This window comes from Oreochromis aureus, linkage group 10, assembly GCF_013358895.1.
Source record: "Oreochromis aureus strain Israel breed Guangdong linkage group 10, ZZ_aureus, whole genome shotgun sequence".
Lineage (NCBI taxonomy): Eukaryota > Metazoa > Chordata > Actinopteri > Cichliformes > Cichlidae > Oreochromis > Oreochromis aureus.
The window spans coordinates 2699600-2717093 of NC_052951.1; the positions used below are offsets into that span (position 1 = coordinate 2699600).

Consider the following 17494-nt stretch of genomic DNA (forward strand, 5'->3'; position numbering starts at 1 on the left):
GCGATGTCTGTATTCTTGTTTGGTAAGATGCTTGTTGATGAAGATGTTAGTCCCTTTCCATTTTCTCTCTTGCTTTAGTCCAGCATTTTTCTGCTTTTTGTTCACAAACCTCACTATCACTGCAGGCTTTGACCGTTTGTTTTTTTTCTTGACCAGGAAAGAGTGTGGGGTACACCCTGGACAGGTCCAAATACACGCAAATTGGTTTTCATGCAGTACCTGGAGGTGGTGGTGGGAGGGGGGGGGGGGTTAAAAGAGGCGTTTTCAATATAGATATTTCCAGTATGATAAGTTATATTCAATACATTGTATAACAATATTCAGGAAGCAGCTGCACAACCATAAGACTGAGCTATAAATATGCGAAGGGGGTGGGACTACACAACTTTTACTTCTTCCCACGACTTTTTGAGCACCTGTTGTACTACGGGACACTATTTTCCTTCCTGTATATATGCTCTAGTTTGTATATATGTATGAATATGCTCAAAATAAATGATCTAATGAAATAAATGAATGATGAAGTTAGCATTCCTTATTTGACGGATTCATTTACATTTTAAGTAACAGAGGAAATCCATCTCCAATTGGATCTCACCCAATGCCATTAAGAGCTTGCGTGTATATATTAGTTTCCCGCCATCATTAGCCCAGCCTCAACTTTTTTTTCCATGCTGCAGTGGCTACAATGAAGAAAACAACACCATGTTCTAGCATGTAATAAAAATAGTTTTTATTTTATTTTGCAAAAACAAAATATACAAATGGTCACTTAAACACAAAAAACTTAATCTGTGTAAGATCCATAAAATGCACACAATAAATAAAAGATAAAAGTCACAAAAATACCTCAAATGCAGAGATGTTCAAAATCAGAGAACAAATCAACAGTCCAGTCTAAATAAAGAGAGTGGAAGTATAACAGGTATGGTAACAGTAGAAGATCATAAAACCACCCCCAAAAAAACCAAGAGATCCAAATCAGGCAGCTAGAGTTTCCTGCTGAGCAGGGGCACGGGCCCAGGCATGTTTCCGTAGCACGCAAAAACACACACAGCATTCAGAAGCAAAACACACATAACAAAACCCCCCAAAAAAGACTTAAGGACTGAGCTTTAGGACCAGGAATCTAACTATTCACGCTCTCAAGCACTGAACACAGGTATCCAACTAAAACCAAAACTACAATTTAAAATGGAGATAAAGTCTTTTAAACCCCAAAATGGGCCAAACACATTTAATCTCTTACAAAGAGAACGCACAACACATACAATGCTGAGTTTTTCTAAACATCACTCTAACCTTGTCCTTTCCCAGCTTATTATATTCGAGTAGCTCTGTGAGCCCTGAAACACCTATAATCAATATATATTTCATATTTATAAGGATTCTCATTTATTTGTCTCTTTCTTTGCATAGGGTCCTGAACAACATACTAAATCAAAAACTGTCTCTACATCTCTCGTTGACTCATTTAGGGACCTGCAGAGAGACAGAGTACACCAGACTATCCCATATGTGTTGCTATGACATCAACTTAGCTCTTTAACACATGAGAGAGGGCAAGCCAAGGTAACAGTGAAGATAAATACACATACGCTGAATACACACAGGAACGAATCATTTCAAAAGCTGTTCAAAAATCAAACGTTTGTAATTCACACACAAAACAGAACAAATAGAAACTTTGGTTTGGCAGCCTGTTCACTTCCATTCAGTGCATAGCCTCTCATACACCACGGTTAAAAAAAAAGAAAAAAAGACAGCTTTGTATTATACAGTGAACAAATCCTGTCAGCAAGAATAGTTCTAATAAACCCAGAAGCTGAATTAAATCTAAAGTTTTCACTATTAGGATTTCAGATACTCTGATTTGTCTTTCACAAACTGATGCTCTTGGTGTTATCGTGCACATTTCCAGATGAGAAATTACCCATAACCATTTTCCATAATGTCTTATTTGGAATAAGTGTGGCAAGCAGTCACATATAACTTACTTGCCACTACTTGTAGTAACACGTATAACTATTTGAAACTTTGCCAGTTACGGTCGTAGTCTTGTCAAAATCTGTAGTCAACTTTAAAATAGACATTTCAACCCATAATACTGTCAGTAGATGCTAACTTGTTGGGGCTTTCATGACACTAATAACCAAACTGCTGTCAGTGCTTTACAGTATGATTGGGACGGTCACTGTTCATTTGAAATCATCCAAAAAAACCAAACAAACAAACAAACAGGATCAAACTCTCAGAATCCAAAACAAAAGAAAAGAAAATCTACTGTAAAACTGAAATGTGTCAGAAAACTAAAACAAAAGTATGATAAAACTAATAACAAATGTGTTTGGAACATTTTTAAAACCGTTTTTCAGTCTTTGAAAATAATAACATATTTGAAATTAAAAAAGTGATCTTGTCCATTAAAAGCAGCCTCATCCAGTCCCAGGAACCTCTGTGCTGATTTTACCTGCTGCTAACATCTCATGTGAACTCGGTTTGGCTGGAATTCAGAGCAGAAATGTATTTTCAAACCACCTTTAAACCTCGCATCATTACTCCAGCCATGAAAACGAACACCACGTCAGTCCAGCCCTTTAACGTTGCTCTAGTGTCCTCCGGGTTACACGTTCTGCATTCTGCAGTCTGAAGCGTTCGTCTGTTTCCTCCCAGCAGCCAATCAAAAGCTACCTCACTGCCTCCCAGCACCTCACTCCACAGTGCCGCTGCTGCTGGCCTTGACCCCGGCCCTGCTAATGTGCAGCCAGGGCAGCTTGGCGCAGTTTTTAAAGAGCTGTTCGATGGCAATGTGACGCACGTGCAGCTCAGATGCCAGCGAGTCTTTCTCCTGCACAGCAACTGTCAACTCCTCAAAGACCTCTGTGAAGAGAGACAGGAGGGGTGGATAGAGGGGATCAGCATTTTTATTCACAAGGTACACACACATGCACACACACACACGCACACACTGAGAGAACCGACAATATAGAGGAAATAAATAATACTGATTTGAAAAGGGGGAACGTTAGAGAACTCATCTGTTCTTCCTTTTTAATAAAAAGACAAGTCAAGGATGGTGTTACGCAGCACTGAGGAAGACGCATTCCAAAGTTTATGGACATTAACATATTTCCAAAATGAAACGCACTGCAGATCATTAAATCACGGGCTCATGTGGTCTTTCAAATTATTAAACATGAGTAATTAACATCCTCATCTGCTCTGGGTAAAAATCAGGAACATTTGTCGAAGTGACTGCTCTTAAAGGATGAACAAAAATGTGCAGGACGTGCTCCCACTAGACCACTATTGAGGACGATATCTCACATTAGCTCGGGTAATTTGCCTCTCGGCAAAAGAAGAATGATACTTTTACTCATCCAAAAGAATCAAGATAAAAATAACAAGACAGTTTAATAACGATTGAGCTGCTCATTTAAGCAGGTGTGTGATAGGTCAGTCAGAGGTCACATGGTGCGCTGGACTCTTGAGAAAAGAATGAAAACTGAGATAAGATGCTTGTACCAGCAAACAATGGCTCTAATAGAGCCGGCAGTGCAAGGAGATGATGTGTTGACCAGAAGCCTTTTAGTCTATTTTAGGCACTAATTCATTGAGTATTAAGTTCTGAATTGGGGAGCTAAAGTCAGACTGGGAATTAAACAGACCCTTTCACTAGAGCAGCTTCTTTCCTGAGGGCACCAAAAATCTCATGTGGGGATTTATCAGAGAGGAGGATTTCACACTGAAGCAAAGATTTAAAAAAAAAAAAATGCTTCAAATATAGATGACTATGACTGCTGAGCCTTCTGTGAAAGGAACTGTTCAATTGTTCAATCAGGATATCAGTAAAAACCACTTACTTTGAATCTGCAGGAGTAGCTGGGCACTTAGCTGATGGAGCTCATCCGCACTCATTTTAGTCACTAAAAGAAAAGAGATCACTTTTAATGGTGTGTGAGCACAGTGGATGTCATTTAGCTGCCAATAAGAATAGACTTTAAGCATGCTGCAAACTTGTGCTACTTTTTGATGTCATAAATTGTGAATAATATACACTCAAACTTCATTTGCTCTGTTTAAATAACCTCTAAGGTCTGTGCAATCTCAAGTGTTAGAGGGTGATGCTGATCTCATGTAGAAATATGCAGAGTTTAAACAGTGTACCTGTGAACAGCCTGTCATCTTTCATTTATAAGCAGAGAATTTGAAAACTGCTGGCCTCTAACAGGCTCAGTCACATTCCTGCAGGATCTGTAGTTATAAACAGCTTTACTGGAGATGAGACGTGAAGAAGCCAAGGACACAGCCTATCTCGAGGTTAGAGGAAAATTAACCTCTCTCTGGAGAGATCACAGCTAAGAGGAACATGAAGGACAGAGTAAAAACGTTCTGCTGTTGTACACGCAGAGGTTTTTGAAGATAAAACTGAATAATGTGAGAGGAGAGGTGAGAGCAGCTTTCCCTTTCTGCTCACAGATGATTTGTGCTCAGTATTTTTCTTTTTTAAAAGAAGAAGAAGAACGAAAATGTTCCACTGCTTCAACTCCAAATTGATAAAACCAAAGTCTGCTAAAGTTTGTTTGTGAAAAGGAGAAATGCGCTTACACTCTTCTCTGCTGTGACCCTGGTGCGTGTGCTGCTGTCCTCCTCCTGATGGCTTCCGGCTGTGAAGACCTCGCCTGCTGTCGTTGGACCAAACGTCAGAATGCGACTCCTGCAGCAGTCCTAGCTCCTCGGCTGTGTGGCGCTCCAGCATACCCATCGTGTAGTCAGCCGGCCCTGTTGATTTGGCTGTGTCCCAGCGGGGTGTGTAGCGGGGCACCTGGGCGTCTGACTGGGGGAGCAGCTTGCGGTCATTTTGCTGGCCGTAACACAGAAGCTTAGCCCCCCGTCTGTTCGGGCCATTGGGGGAGACAGAGTCTTTGTTCTGGGCGTACTGAATGATGCGGTTCAGTTTCTGGCTGAGGGCCAGCTTCATGCCCTCGTAGGCACTTCGGGAGACCTTGGATCGTGACAGCTTCTGGTTGGCAATGAGATGACATTTCTCAAAGCAGTCTCTGTGGCCTCGCAGGGACTTGGAGTGCAACAAGGTAGCAGAGGAGACACCTGCATTCACACGGACAAAGTGGGGAGTCAATAAGACGACGGCAAACGCAATGACACAGTGCAAAACGACAGTCAACTAAAGCTTCTATTGCAAGAAGAGCCGTTATTGAGTGAGCTCACGTGAAGTGGAAAAAAACCTGTTTTCCTAGCGTCCGAAACAGCAGTGCTTGTTCTTGTAACCACCATAAAAACCTTTAGTGGGAAAAAGCTGCCCTTAAATAAACTTACAGTACAGCTACAGAAGAAAAGAACAGAAAATAAAAGAAAAAGAAACATGAACTGTTCTATTGCTGTGAGCTACTGTACTGAATCATGTTTATTTCAAGGCTTCAGTCACATTATTTTGCAGATTTAGATTATTATAAATATAAAATAATTATAAAGATAAAGATAGACTTTTTTCCCCTGAAGGCCAGTAAAACGCCACTGATCTGGGGCTGCTAGGCTGGACGCTAAATTATTAACATTAATAAGTAACATCTGCAGAGTGTCCGTTGTCTGCAGCAGGAAACGCTGTACTAAGGTGCAGTGAAAACCTCAGTTCTGAGAATGTTAGCATGCCAGCTTTTCTTCATTGCAGCCACCACATACTGCTTCAAAAGCTTATAGATACACACACACACATATTCAGTAGCACATCTAGACACACACATACAAACACACATCAAATCTACCACATGCAGTAGAAACAATACTGTCAGAAAGCTCTTTCTGCCTCCTGCTAATATAAGAACACCTTCCAAGAAGACAGAGTAACTGCTATTTTAGCTTATGCCTTAATTCATGTTGCATGTATACCATATTCTGGTGGCTTAATAACCTACTGAACTTGCCACAGCAAATAAAAGTAAGACGTAAACTAGTATGAAAGCAAGCTAAAACTGACAGACTGACCTGCCACAATCTCTCAGTAAAAGCTGCTTAGCGCTCAGTGGATTAGCCAGTAGAGCTTGAGATGGGAGGGATAATAGATTAACTCAGTCTCAATGCAAATATAAAGCATTTTTTAAAGCCGAAGAATTCATGAGAGGAAATTGGTCTCTCTCTGTCCACATGAAGCAGCACTTCATTTACATTAATTTATGAGATTTACCTGTGCCTGCTTCTATCAAACAATATTTTTTATGACTTCACTACCCAGCAGTGACTACATTTTAACCTTGGCCTGAAAAACGGCACAATACAGCACTTGTTGATGGAAAAGAGACTGAAAAGATACATTCCCTGGTGTAAAATAATAAATTCTGCATTCCTTGTGGTTATCTTTACACATAAAAAGTAATGTTTCATGGATCCAAAAATTAAAAGAGGGTCACACTGTGCCCAGTGTTGCCTGCAACAGGAAATTACTCCAAATAAGTAGAACAGAGCTGTAATAACCTTTGAGTAAAATGGCTTTATAAACAATGGGAGGCTGAAGGTGAAAGAGAAAGCGTTAAAACAAAGTGTGTGTGTGTGTGTGTGTGTGTGTGTGTGTGTGTGTGTGTGTGTGTGTGTGTGTTAGAGAGCGAGAGATGGAGAGGTGACCTTCTTACAGCCTCTATTTCTCAGTAGACAGGCATACGTGTTGGAGTCTGAGGTGAGGAGATTAGTCACTGTTGTTCATCTTGATTTAGAAGCTCACACAGAGACATTTACCTCGCAAGCGCCTCTCTGCACTTTACCAGTGACTGTTTTCACTACACGACCCGACCACAGCACACACTCACTCATAAGCCCTCATGTTTGGCATTTGTAGTGCAGGGCTGCTCTAAAGTTACACACACGCAAAACAACATAAGGAAACACACACACACACACACACACACACACACACACACACACACACACACACACACACACACACACACACACACACACACACACACACACACACACACACACACACACACACACACACACACACACACACACACACACACACACACACACACACACACAGGTTCAACAAATTCCACCTAGTCTAAGTAAGAAGAGAACCCATACTAATGTTAATGACTGAAATGGAGAGAAAATATTAATGAAGTCAACACAGAGGGTTAAGTTATTTGTCATTGTAAAAACTGGCTCTAAGAATGATAATAATAATAATAATGATAATAATGATAATAATAATGATAACAACAACAACAACAACAAGCAAAACTAACATGAGAAAAGGAAACTTGACATATAAAATGTCTGAGAAACAGAACTAAGCGGCAAAAGGTCACTGGAGGAACAGCAGGGACTGTAAGCAAAGTTGTGCTGGGCGAAAAATTATCAACAGAATTTTAGTTTTAGTGGTTTGAGGTTGCATGTTGTATGAATTGTAAAAGTCAGTTTTTTGCCTAGAAATTAGTTATATAGAAATAGAAGCAGCTCACATCAAAAGGAAGACAATTATATTTTTTTTCACAAATTTATTTGTAGGCAGTGCTTTTGAAAGCTTCTGTTTTGTAACCTTGTGGAATCATCCCTAATTTGGGACAGACTGCATTAATAGATCTTAAATGCCTCAGCACACAGGAAGGTTTTAGACCATTACACAACTGTGTGGCAGAAATCTATTCTTAGCTTCAGCATATTTGGGTTTTGACACTGAGTGCCTTAAAAGTCAGATGTTTGCAACGGATTAGTCTTATGAGGGAACCAAATATTATCAGAGTTTTGAGTCGTGTGAGTGTGTGAATAATTGTCTAACAAATAGTCGATGACTCTTCAGACACTCTACTAATAGCTGTAAGAGCTCTGTGCCAGTCAAACAGCCATGGATTTATCTGATCAGTCTTAGCCTTTGGATGTCCACAAAAACAGTGACTACCACTTGCCTAGCAGAAAAATCATTGGCTCACAACCAGGGCAGTGCAGCACCAGCAAAAGACCTCACACCAGCTAAGCAGCTTAGCGCTACTGTCTTTCATGGCTGCACACATAAAAACAGGCACACACAGACTATTCACTGGAGGTGACTCAACATTGTTAGGCTGTGACATCCAGAGACATTAGTCACACTTGTTTTGGTCTCCTCGTCTGGGGAAGGGGTGAGGTTAAACTGTTGTAGACAAAAACACAAACGCAAGCTGAAGTTTAATGAACAAATCCAAGCCTGTAATCAGTAATCCCTGCCTACAGATAATTATACAAAAGTAGAATCAGGCAAGTCAGATCCACACTCGAATCAGAAATCACGTCGCTAGTTTCATTAAAATAACATAATCAGACTTCAGGCAGGAGGGAAAGATTTCCCTTTGAGACAAGGATTACGTTTCAGTAGAACTCAAACACTTTATAAGAAGGGCAATAACAACTAAATCACAAGGTTTTAGTCACAAGGAAAACATGCATTTAGAAAACTAGGGGAACAAGACAAAACCACAGAGATATTACTTCCTCTGTTTGACAGTCCAGCTTCTTTTAGTGGCAAATGTTTTGGCCAAACTGAACTCTGACCTGCACTTACAGATTTGTTCTTGTGGTTTCCATCAAGGAAAGAAAACTCACTGATACATGTTTGCAGAGCATTATATGGATAATATGAGATATATTAGTAATGTCTGTTTCATCAAACTTCTGAACCGCCTGCCCACTCAATCCTTGACACACTTTAATAACGTGTTGAGAGTTGGCATGGAGACAGCGACACACAGGTCACTGATGGTAAGGTGTCAATAAGAGCTGCATGCCACCGCTTAGGAGAACGTGTTGTCAGCAGCTGCACACGGCAACCTGAGCAACAACGAACTCAATGACTTGTGAACTCAGACTGCATGTTAACCACTACAGATGTCCTGCAGTGCTTCCTACAGACTAGCTGCCATCACAGGTGCAGGAAACCCGTCTAACTGAAACTCTGAAACAGCAACTGTTTCAGCCTGGAAGACACAGATACGATTACAGAAAGCTAGCACTCATGCGCACAACTCTGTATATTTCCACCAATATGGCAGCCATAAAAAAACAAAACAAAAAAAACAAAACAACAGCAAACAAACTTTGACTTTCCGCACTGTTTCGTTTTTTTGAGCAAATTCTAACTTGGACATGATCCAAACATGTTTAAAAGACTTATTTATTTTGTGTGTGTTTTGTTGCCAACCTTGAAAAACAGACTACAGCACAAGGTGACCTTGTTCATTACCGTTATTATTATTATTGTTAATATAAATCAACTAAATATAGATCAGGAATGCTTCTGTTCAAGGCGTGTTTATTTTACTCTGAGGCTTACAGTCACACTGTGGACACGGTACAGTGAGTGCCAGGGAGAGCAACACTTCTTATGCCTAAACCATGTTTATGCAGACACTGCTGTGATCTAACAGTCCTACATTCAAACACAAACTCCACGTTTAGGAAGTACTCAGATTCCAGAAAATAAAGAACAAACTGTTCATGGAAAAGGATATTAATGCATGACAAATGCTGATTAATTTGTTTAACAACATAAGCATAATGGCCCATGTACACTATTTTCTATCATTTTTATAGCACTGCCTGCTAACTATGTAGCGTCTGTTGCTTTCTCCAAGGCACATGCAATGAACCCCAGATTAAACTGATGCTGTTACTGAAACGAGGCTTATACCCTGCACGTACACCACACAAGGTGGAAAAAGATAATGTTCTTTACAACAGAGTTACTTATTTATACTACAGAAATGTACTGGTTTAAACACCATGAGGCAATTTATATGTCAGGCTAAAGGAGACTTAAGGCTTTTAAAAAGAGCCTGTTCATTCAAACGCATGTATTAGTACAAAACTAGTAGACCACGCCGTGGGTTCAGCAAATATCCGGACCCCAGCTGTGTTCAATCAAACAGCTACCACAGGCTGCAACATAATTGGGCCTCTCGATACACCCCAGGGTGAAGAGTTCACCCACAATAAATGAGCCGTTTATAGAAGCATGCTGCAGTCAGAATCAGCACCGTCTACAATATTCCAGCCTTTCGCTGTAGGAATGTTATCTTTATTCATTCCAAGCCCTAATGAAGTCTGGTATAATAATAACACCAGACTTCATCATGAATTCACTCAGAATTATAGAAGAAAAAATAAAGAAATAAAAAATGTTTCTGGGTTCCAGCTGAACGTGACGGTTCAGCAGACTGACCGTCTGACAAGGAGCCACAGAAGTCCAATAACAAGAAACCATCTGTGATGGGGCTGGATAAAAAATATTCACCTATCCACCTTGTGTCAGTTCTCTCAGGTATTTACAGATCACAGCTTGCACAATATATTAATAGAAAGTGTGCGATACCATAACAGCCAAAGGTACTCTGCTCCTTTAATAAGGTCCTTTAGAGATCACATGTGATAATAATTAGTTGTCCACGCTATTTTCCATTACACATCTGACAACCAAACCAACATTTATACCAACAAGCCACAACTGAAAGGGACCTCTGGCTCTATTAGTCATCTTATAATCTTTGGTATCACTGGCATTTCTGGGTTTGATTATTGGCAGGTTAGTCTGAGCGGTTATAAAGATGTCCTAATTATAAAACTTCCTCTGAAACATGCACATTCTTTTAGCATGAAACAGCTCTTCCACAGAACATAAGTAGTAATTGGCTGGCTCTGAGTGTTTGGGTGTGGGATTGCAGTCACCCCCTTGTTCTCTGCAGCAATGTGTTGACGCTCAGGGCTAGAATCCCACTCAGCTGGTATAGTAAGAAAAGGGAAAAGAAACACTGTAAATAAGACGTGCCAACCTAAGCAGAGGTTGAGCAGTATAAAAATACGTACAAAATTTTGATTGATGCTTTCTGATAGAACAAGCAGATGCAGGCCAAAGTGATTTCCTCAGGAAACAGCCACTTGGAGATGCAACAAAGACTGCACTTCCTGTCCATTCATTTGACTTTAAACTGTGAACAAAGCCTTAACCACAAACAGCATTTACATTCATATCTGCAACCGCTGCTACCGTCGGCTGAAGCTTTGGTGATAAACAACAACGCACAAAAGTGTCTTTAAATAGGGAACGCAATATACTGACGTCTGGAAATGACAAAGTTCCAACATTACTGGCTTGTTGGTGCATACTATCCAACAACAGTTATGAACACTCTGCATGTCAGCAGCTGCCGGACATGTCTGAACAACACCGCTTCATGCATATCTGTAATCACATCTGTGGGAGGATGTGGACTGAAAAGAATACTTGAGTGTAACTCATAGTGGGTTCTTTTGTGCTGCTTAGCTACAATGTGGCAGTGTCAAGTTGTGGTGAGTGTCACCACCACACCACTGAGCAGTGAAACATTATTTAAAAAAAATAAAAACATCTGCTAAAAAAAAGGACAACTTGATTGATTTTAGAAAAAATGTTCAGCTGTGGTCAAAATGTTATACAAAAAGAGAATATTGTGGAAACTTGTCACCATTCTTCAGGTCACGTGTACCCTTATGGTCACTCAGCTTTGCAAAAGTGCAGTACTAAATCAGTCTTCTCCAAATATGGTGCGTTTAAGTAAAAAATAAACCCTTCTCCTTGTCTTTAGATGCAATTGGACTGTGCAAGGACGTGCATGTGGTGGCTCATCTTCACACCATCACCTGGTCTAAAAATATCATTTTTGACACAGAAAGACTTGATCTCTATCCATCTACATCTGAAAACAGCAATTGTCACCATTTAGTTTCTGCCTGTAGAAAACACTTATCTTTGTTCATAAAATAAAAATAAAAGTTCTTTGGGGTGATGGCATTTTCTTAAACCACACCAATAAATGTACTTGATAATTCTGTTAATACTCTGTTCATGTAGAAAGTAATACATACAAAGGGGCCACTATCTACCACAAAAAAGTAAATAAATAAAAAAAAAAACAAGAAATAATTCTGACTCTACTGTTTATTGAATATTCAAAGCCAACATAGAGCATGATAGCAATGAATGATAGTGATAGCATGATGTGACCTGGGACACAAGGGCTCTGTGTGTGTGTGTTTGTGTATAAAAGAGATAAACACCACTATGAAGGTGTTTATAGACTCGTGTTTATACTCATGTTTATCAGTGTTAACAGATTTGCCTTTGAGTAAATTGTAGCCTTGCTTCTTCTCTTTTAACAAACAAACAGTGGCGCAGGATGAATGGGTGCTACATGCGCAGTCAGCGAGCACATGGCTAGGCTTTAGTTTCCAGTCAGCCATGCTGAAAGTGGCCACATGAAGCTTGGCAGGCTTTTCTCCAACCAATGATATGCTTAGCTGCACCAGAAACACGTGCTTGTCTGCAAACTCTACCTTTTCTCCCAGCATATCCGACAGTTACATAACAGCCATTTCTATGTTACACACGCTGACATCAAAACTTGCACCACAAAAAACAGAATCTGGGAGGGTTTTTTTCTGACACATCAGGGCCAAAGGGCACCTCAGATTTGGAGATACACTTTTAGTACTTGGACTCAACTGAAATAGAATATGCAAAGACAGCGTAAGTGAGCAAAACAATCCAGCCCATCTCAAAATGATATACCATCCTGAAGGCACTCGGGCAGTTCCCAGAATCCTCTATAGCTGTTTTACACATCATACACAATCACACTATGTGCAGATAAAAATATACACACAGTTCAACTCTTGCAAACAAGAGCCTTTGTGCATCTGTGAGACGAGTGCCAAATGAAAGGCATGTCCAATCCCTTTTGATTCCCTATTCTTCCTCAAATAGGCCACTCATTAATTAAGAGATGAAAAAACTTCAAACACATGCTCTTGAGTTGGAGTGGCACATCAAACGGGAGAATCACAGCAGCCTGCCATACTTAGGGCTTCGGTCGTGCAGTCCCATTACCCTGCATGTGTAGCTTATTCATTGTTTCTAGAGAGGATAAAAGAAGCGACTGTGGCAGGCAATCCTATAAGACATCAAACTGATGAAAAACTGAAAGGCTCTCAGACTTTATCGCAACAACTGGTGCAGCCATATTTGCCATGATGGGAACTGATGACCGAAGAAGAATCTGGATGATTCTAAATAATTCAAAACGTCTTAGAAACTAAGAGCAGCACTGATATATTCATGCAAGCCTGCCTGTTGATAAAAGCTCTGAAATTGCTGGAGATTAAGACAAAGGTAAATTCAGAATCCCACCAGACAGACATTAGTATGTGGCAATTAAGAAAAGGTCACACTTAAAAATGTTGTTTTTTTAAAAAAAAAAAAATGAGGGAGCTCTTTTCTTTTTTCCCCATAGCACTTTGTTGCTGAACACACACGCAGCCCACAGCCTTACCTTCAATGCTGAGTTCAAAGCAGACGTGGCAGAAAGATAAGGTCCCCGTTTCTGTCTCTAGCTTACAGACGCTGCAGATATTGTCATCATTCAGATCAATGTTAACAAACTGCTCCTCTTCATCCATAGTGTGCCTGTGTTCAAAGTGACAGTGACAGATAACATGGTTAGCATGCACAACTTCTAAGTGTCTTTCTTACTAATTAGGTCACACTTTCATATAAACTTATTAAAAATGTACTTTTCAGTTGGGAGGAACGCTTTTTTTTGGATCTAAACTATTTTTGGTACAGATACAGTAAAAGGGACAGTGTCCTTTTAATACATCTGTAGTCGATGAGATAGAAAAATGATGACCCCAAAATGATAAAATGGTTGTGGTGATCATTGAAGTGCTAGATTAAAAATGCCAGTCACTCTCTCAACACTGTGTGAACATGCTCCAACCCCTCCAAACTGAACCAGCAATACAAACATTAATGGCCTGGTCTTAAAACAACTGTTGTCTCAGTGGGAAATATGTCAGGACACTCTAGAAACACGCATAACAATGAACACAAGCAAGTATTGTAAACTACCCAATCCTTTCTTTGAAGTTGTTTAGACTGACGTTCAGTAACTTTACTCAAAATTACAACTACTCCATTAGGTGATTGAAAGCTTCGTCTTGGGAAAAAAAAAAAACAAGAGCAGAAGCAAAACAACAAACTTGCCAATTAGTAACCATCTTGAAACACCACTGGCCATTTCTAGGGTAGTTATTTTGTGATATTATCTAAATTTGCTTTAGTCTCATTGGTCACAGTTTGTTTGGTCTTGTTGGTACGCTAGTTTGTCAGCTGCTACAGAGGAGGCACCTGGCTCTCTTAGATTAGTTCACTTGGTTTGATTGAAAAAAGAGAGAGCCCCAACAAACAATGCTGACTGAGAGCTCTAGCCACCAGACGTGTATGACCCCTTCTTGTCTGTAGGTCTCGACGGTAAAACTCCAGGCAGAGAGCTTTAAGTGCAACTTTCAGCTCTGCAATGCCCCAAGACTAAGGCCTTCACATGTAGTAACATTTAGCCAGAGCATGGAAAGTCAAGGCCTTTGCCAAGTCTGCACAATCTTATGCCGAGCTTTCCCAGCTCCTTTGAAGGAGAGGCTTTCTGACTGCACTACAGGCTCTATTTAAAACCTCTGCTGGACAGAAGTAATAACAACAATGATTATGTTCTAGATCACGTAATCAGGACATCATGAATACAGTGACAGAGTGGAGGAAAACTTCTCCCACTGGCAGGTTTGATTTAATAAGAAATCCAACACAACTCAAGACAAAAACAAAGGCTCTTTTTCATATTTCTTCTATTGAATGTGTCTGAGTTATAGCCACTAATTTCAGCTTCAGAATTCAAAGAATTTGTGGATTCTCTGTCGGAAGATATAACGAGCATAGCTCAACGTACATCACAATAAGTCTGTGCAAAAAAGCTAATAACGATGTTTGCATGTGGGTTTTTTGTCTTTCGTACCCGTATTTGTATTTACAAAGGTGCTACATATAGAATAAAGAAATGAATTCTTTTGCCAGTATACTTATGACTCTGCACTGTTGTACCTACTCTGTGTGCTACATTATAATGAATCCAGTCCCTTTTTTGCTATTTAAAATTGATTTATAGAGCTGTTAAAAGTCCTTTCGCCAAAAACTGATTGCAGCTTCTACCTTTTGACAGGAATGTTGTTAGAGGACATTATTCAATAACATATGTTGTTGTTGTAGATGATATACTCGGTTTAAATACTGGCAATCACTTTTTGGCACAACATCAGACAAAAAGAGTGAATGATTATTACTGTGCCTTTGGATCTCTGCATTGAATATTTTAGTTATTATGGGGTTTGTCTCCACACAGTCAATACCTTTTACAACTGGACGAGATAGCGGGATTCACCTAACAACTGATCTGAGAACATGCAACAACATACATGATCATTCAGTAGAGCTGGAATCATTTAAAATGTTTTGTAAATAACCTAAAAGAAAAACCTATTGTTTGTTCTATTTATCTCCGTGTGTCGTAACACGACATAAATATTAATCAAGGAAAGAGAACGAGCTAAGCAACGTTACCAACACCAATCCCAGTACAGACAACACACACAAAAACATATAAAACTCAAAAAGTTTTAGAATTGAACTAACATTTGGTATAACCAAAACATTATACGTACATCTACAAGCACTCCCAATTCACTACGTTAAATTTCTAACGCTAACACAGGATTAAGACCAGTAGCAGACCTTCAGCTGTGAATCAACAGAATAGCCAATGGTTTTCTACTTGAACTTTTCAGTCTGTTGAAACCACAGTTAACCTTCAGCAATGCCCATTTTTCTTTCCGTCGGTAGTTTAAATGGCCTGCAGAATGCTACCTCAAATGCTGGCAGCTAAAAGTAACCCGAGCGTCCTTTTAACTACCGTTTAACAAATTCCTGCTAACAAGAAGTTAAGCTAGCAGCACACTGGCATCCTCCGAGTACTCCAGTCTGGCTGATTCGTGACCGTTATTTGGCGTTGTTAAACAACGATGGACTCATTTTAACGACAACACCGCCACTATTTTAGGACTCCACTTTTGTGAAACTCACCCTGTCTTCAAGATCCGCTCCGGACAGCTAGTCCTGGTTTATGTGGACTCCACGGTTCTCCTATACCCGAGTGAAGCACCCAAACATAGGACGAGGCTGCGCGTCACGGCAAATCCAGAGAAGCTACAGGAACCTCTCTACACCCCCTCTGCGGAACGAACCACTAGTTTATACGAGGGGTGAAATGAATAACTTACAGTTCAAGCATTAAGTTTTCTGGCACTAATATTAACACAAATAAAAAATACTGATACTCTATAATATTAAAGATATAACTAACGCCCATAAGTACAATAGTCTCGGCACACAAACGGCGTATTACAATAATATCATAAATGCACCCCTATGATCAAAAAATATCTACGCCTTTCTTGCGTCATCAAAACAGTTCAGTGTTAGGTAGAAGACGTGATTTTTCTAGATAAACACAGGGATAACTACAAAAAAGCAACAGAAAAGCATTTTGTCTTCGTTTAGCGGTTTGTCCGAGTCTACACACTTGTGTTTCAGACGACTCTCGCGTCGTTAGCTTCTTTCTGTTTTTATTCTCCTTCACGTGAAGTCACACGCGGGAAATTCCAGCGTGAAGACCGAGTGGAACAGCCATTTATAGCACTGCGAGGGCAACTCTGGTCTCACTTCCCCCAAAATATATGCCAGAAAATGGAACCGCTAAAGAAGACAGTCTTAGCTTTGAATGCAGAACGCTGGGTCTGTGTCTCTGTATTTGTACTTTGTTTTAAAAACAGTTAATAGGCACAGTAATGAAAGCCGATAAACCTTACTGTACACCCCGATGCCAGTCTGTCTAACACTGATCATCTATAATTATGCTAAAACAATAAAACAAACCCATTTCAATAGGAGATAAACTCCTAGCCAAAGTATGACCTTCTAATGTCATTTATCCAATGAAAACATAATGAGTTTCAGCTTCAAGGTCTACATGAAGGCATTTAATGGTGTTTTGAGCTTTGATTTACCTGCTCCACAAAAATAGCTTTTCTTTTGTCTGTAGCAGAAATGAAAGGACAGTGTGATTAGACCCTGAATATATTTATGTATCATCATTGGTGTTGCTGATGCTTTCAGTTCATTTTTTCAGTTACTATTAATTGAAAGGCTGTGATCCCTTTTTCAGTCCTGTATGTTCTCAAGGAACTGTGACTGTATCACTTTAAAAACTGCTATAATGGCAAGCTGCTCTAGGCTTCTCATGTCACTGGTATTAAGTTTTCACTCATCCTGTTCACTGTGTTTCATGACATTCTGATGATAACATGAAATAAGGCTGCTCTTTTAACGGAAATATCTAATCAACCAGTCTCATTGCAGTGCTTTTGGGCATGTAGGTGTGGTCAAGACGAGCTGTCTACGTTCAAATTAGGCTTTAGAATGGGCAAGAAATGTGATTAATGAGACTTTGAATGTGGCATGGTTGTTTATGTATTTCTGTGTTAGACTGGTGGGTGTGAGTATTTAAGGAACTACTGCTTGGATTTTCTCACT

The 17494-nt window shown here is 39.9% G+C and overlaps 1 protein-coding gene across 1 annotated transcript; it reads right to left on the minus strand.

Moving 5' to 3' along the window:
• Positions 1-721: 721 nt before the first annotated feature.
• Positions 722-16128, minus strand: c10h21orf91 (chromosome 10 C21orf91 homolog). The gene is made up of 5 exons (XM_031740208.2): positions 15986-16128; positions 13350-13483; positions 4609-5109; positions 3864-3926; positions 722-2880 (listed from the first exon to the last, which is right to left on the minus strand). Exons 2-5 carry the CDS (start codon positions 13474-13476, stop codon positions 2711-2713), a joined length of 861 nt encoding a protein of 286 aa, XP_031596068.1. The 5' UTR covers positions 13477-13483; positions 15986-16128; the 3' UTR covers positions 722-2710.
• Positions 16129-17494: the final 1366 nt, after the last annotated feature.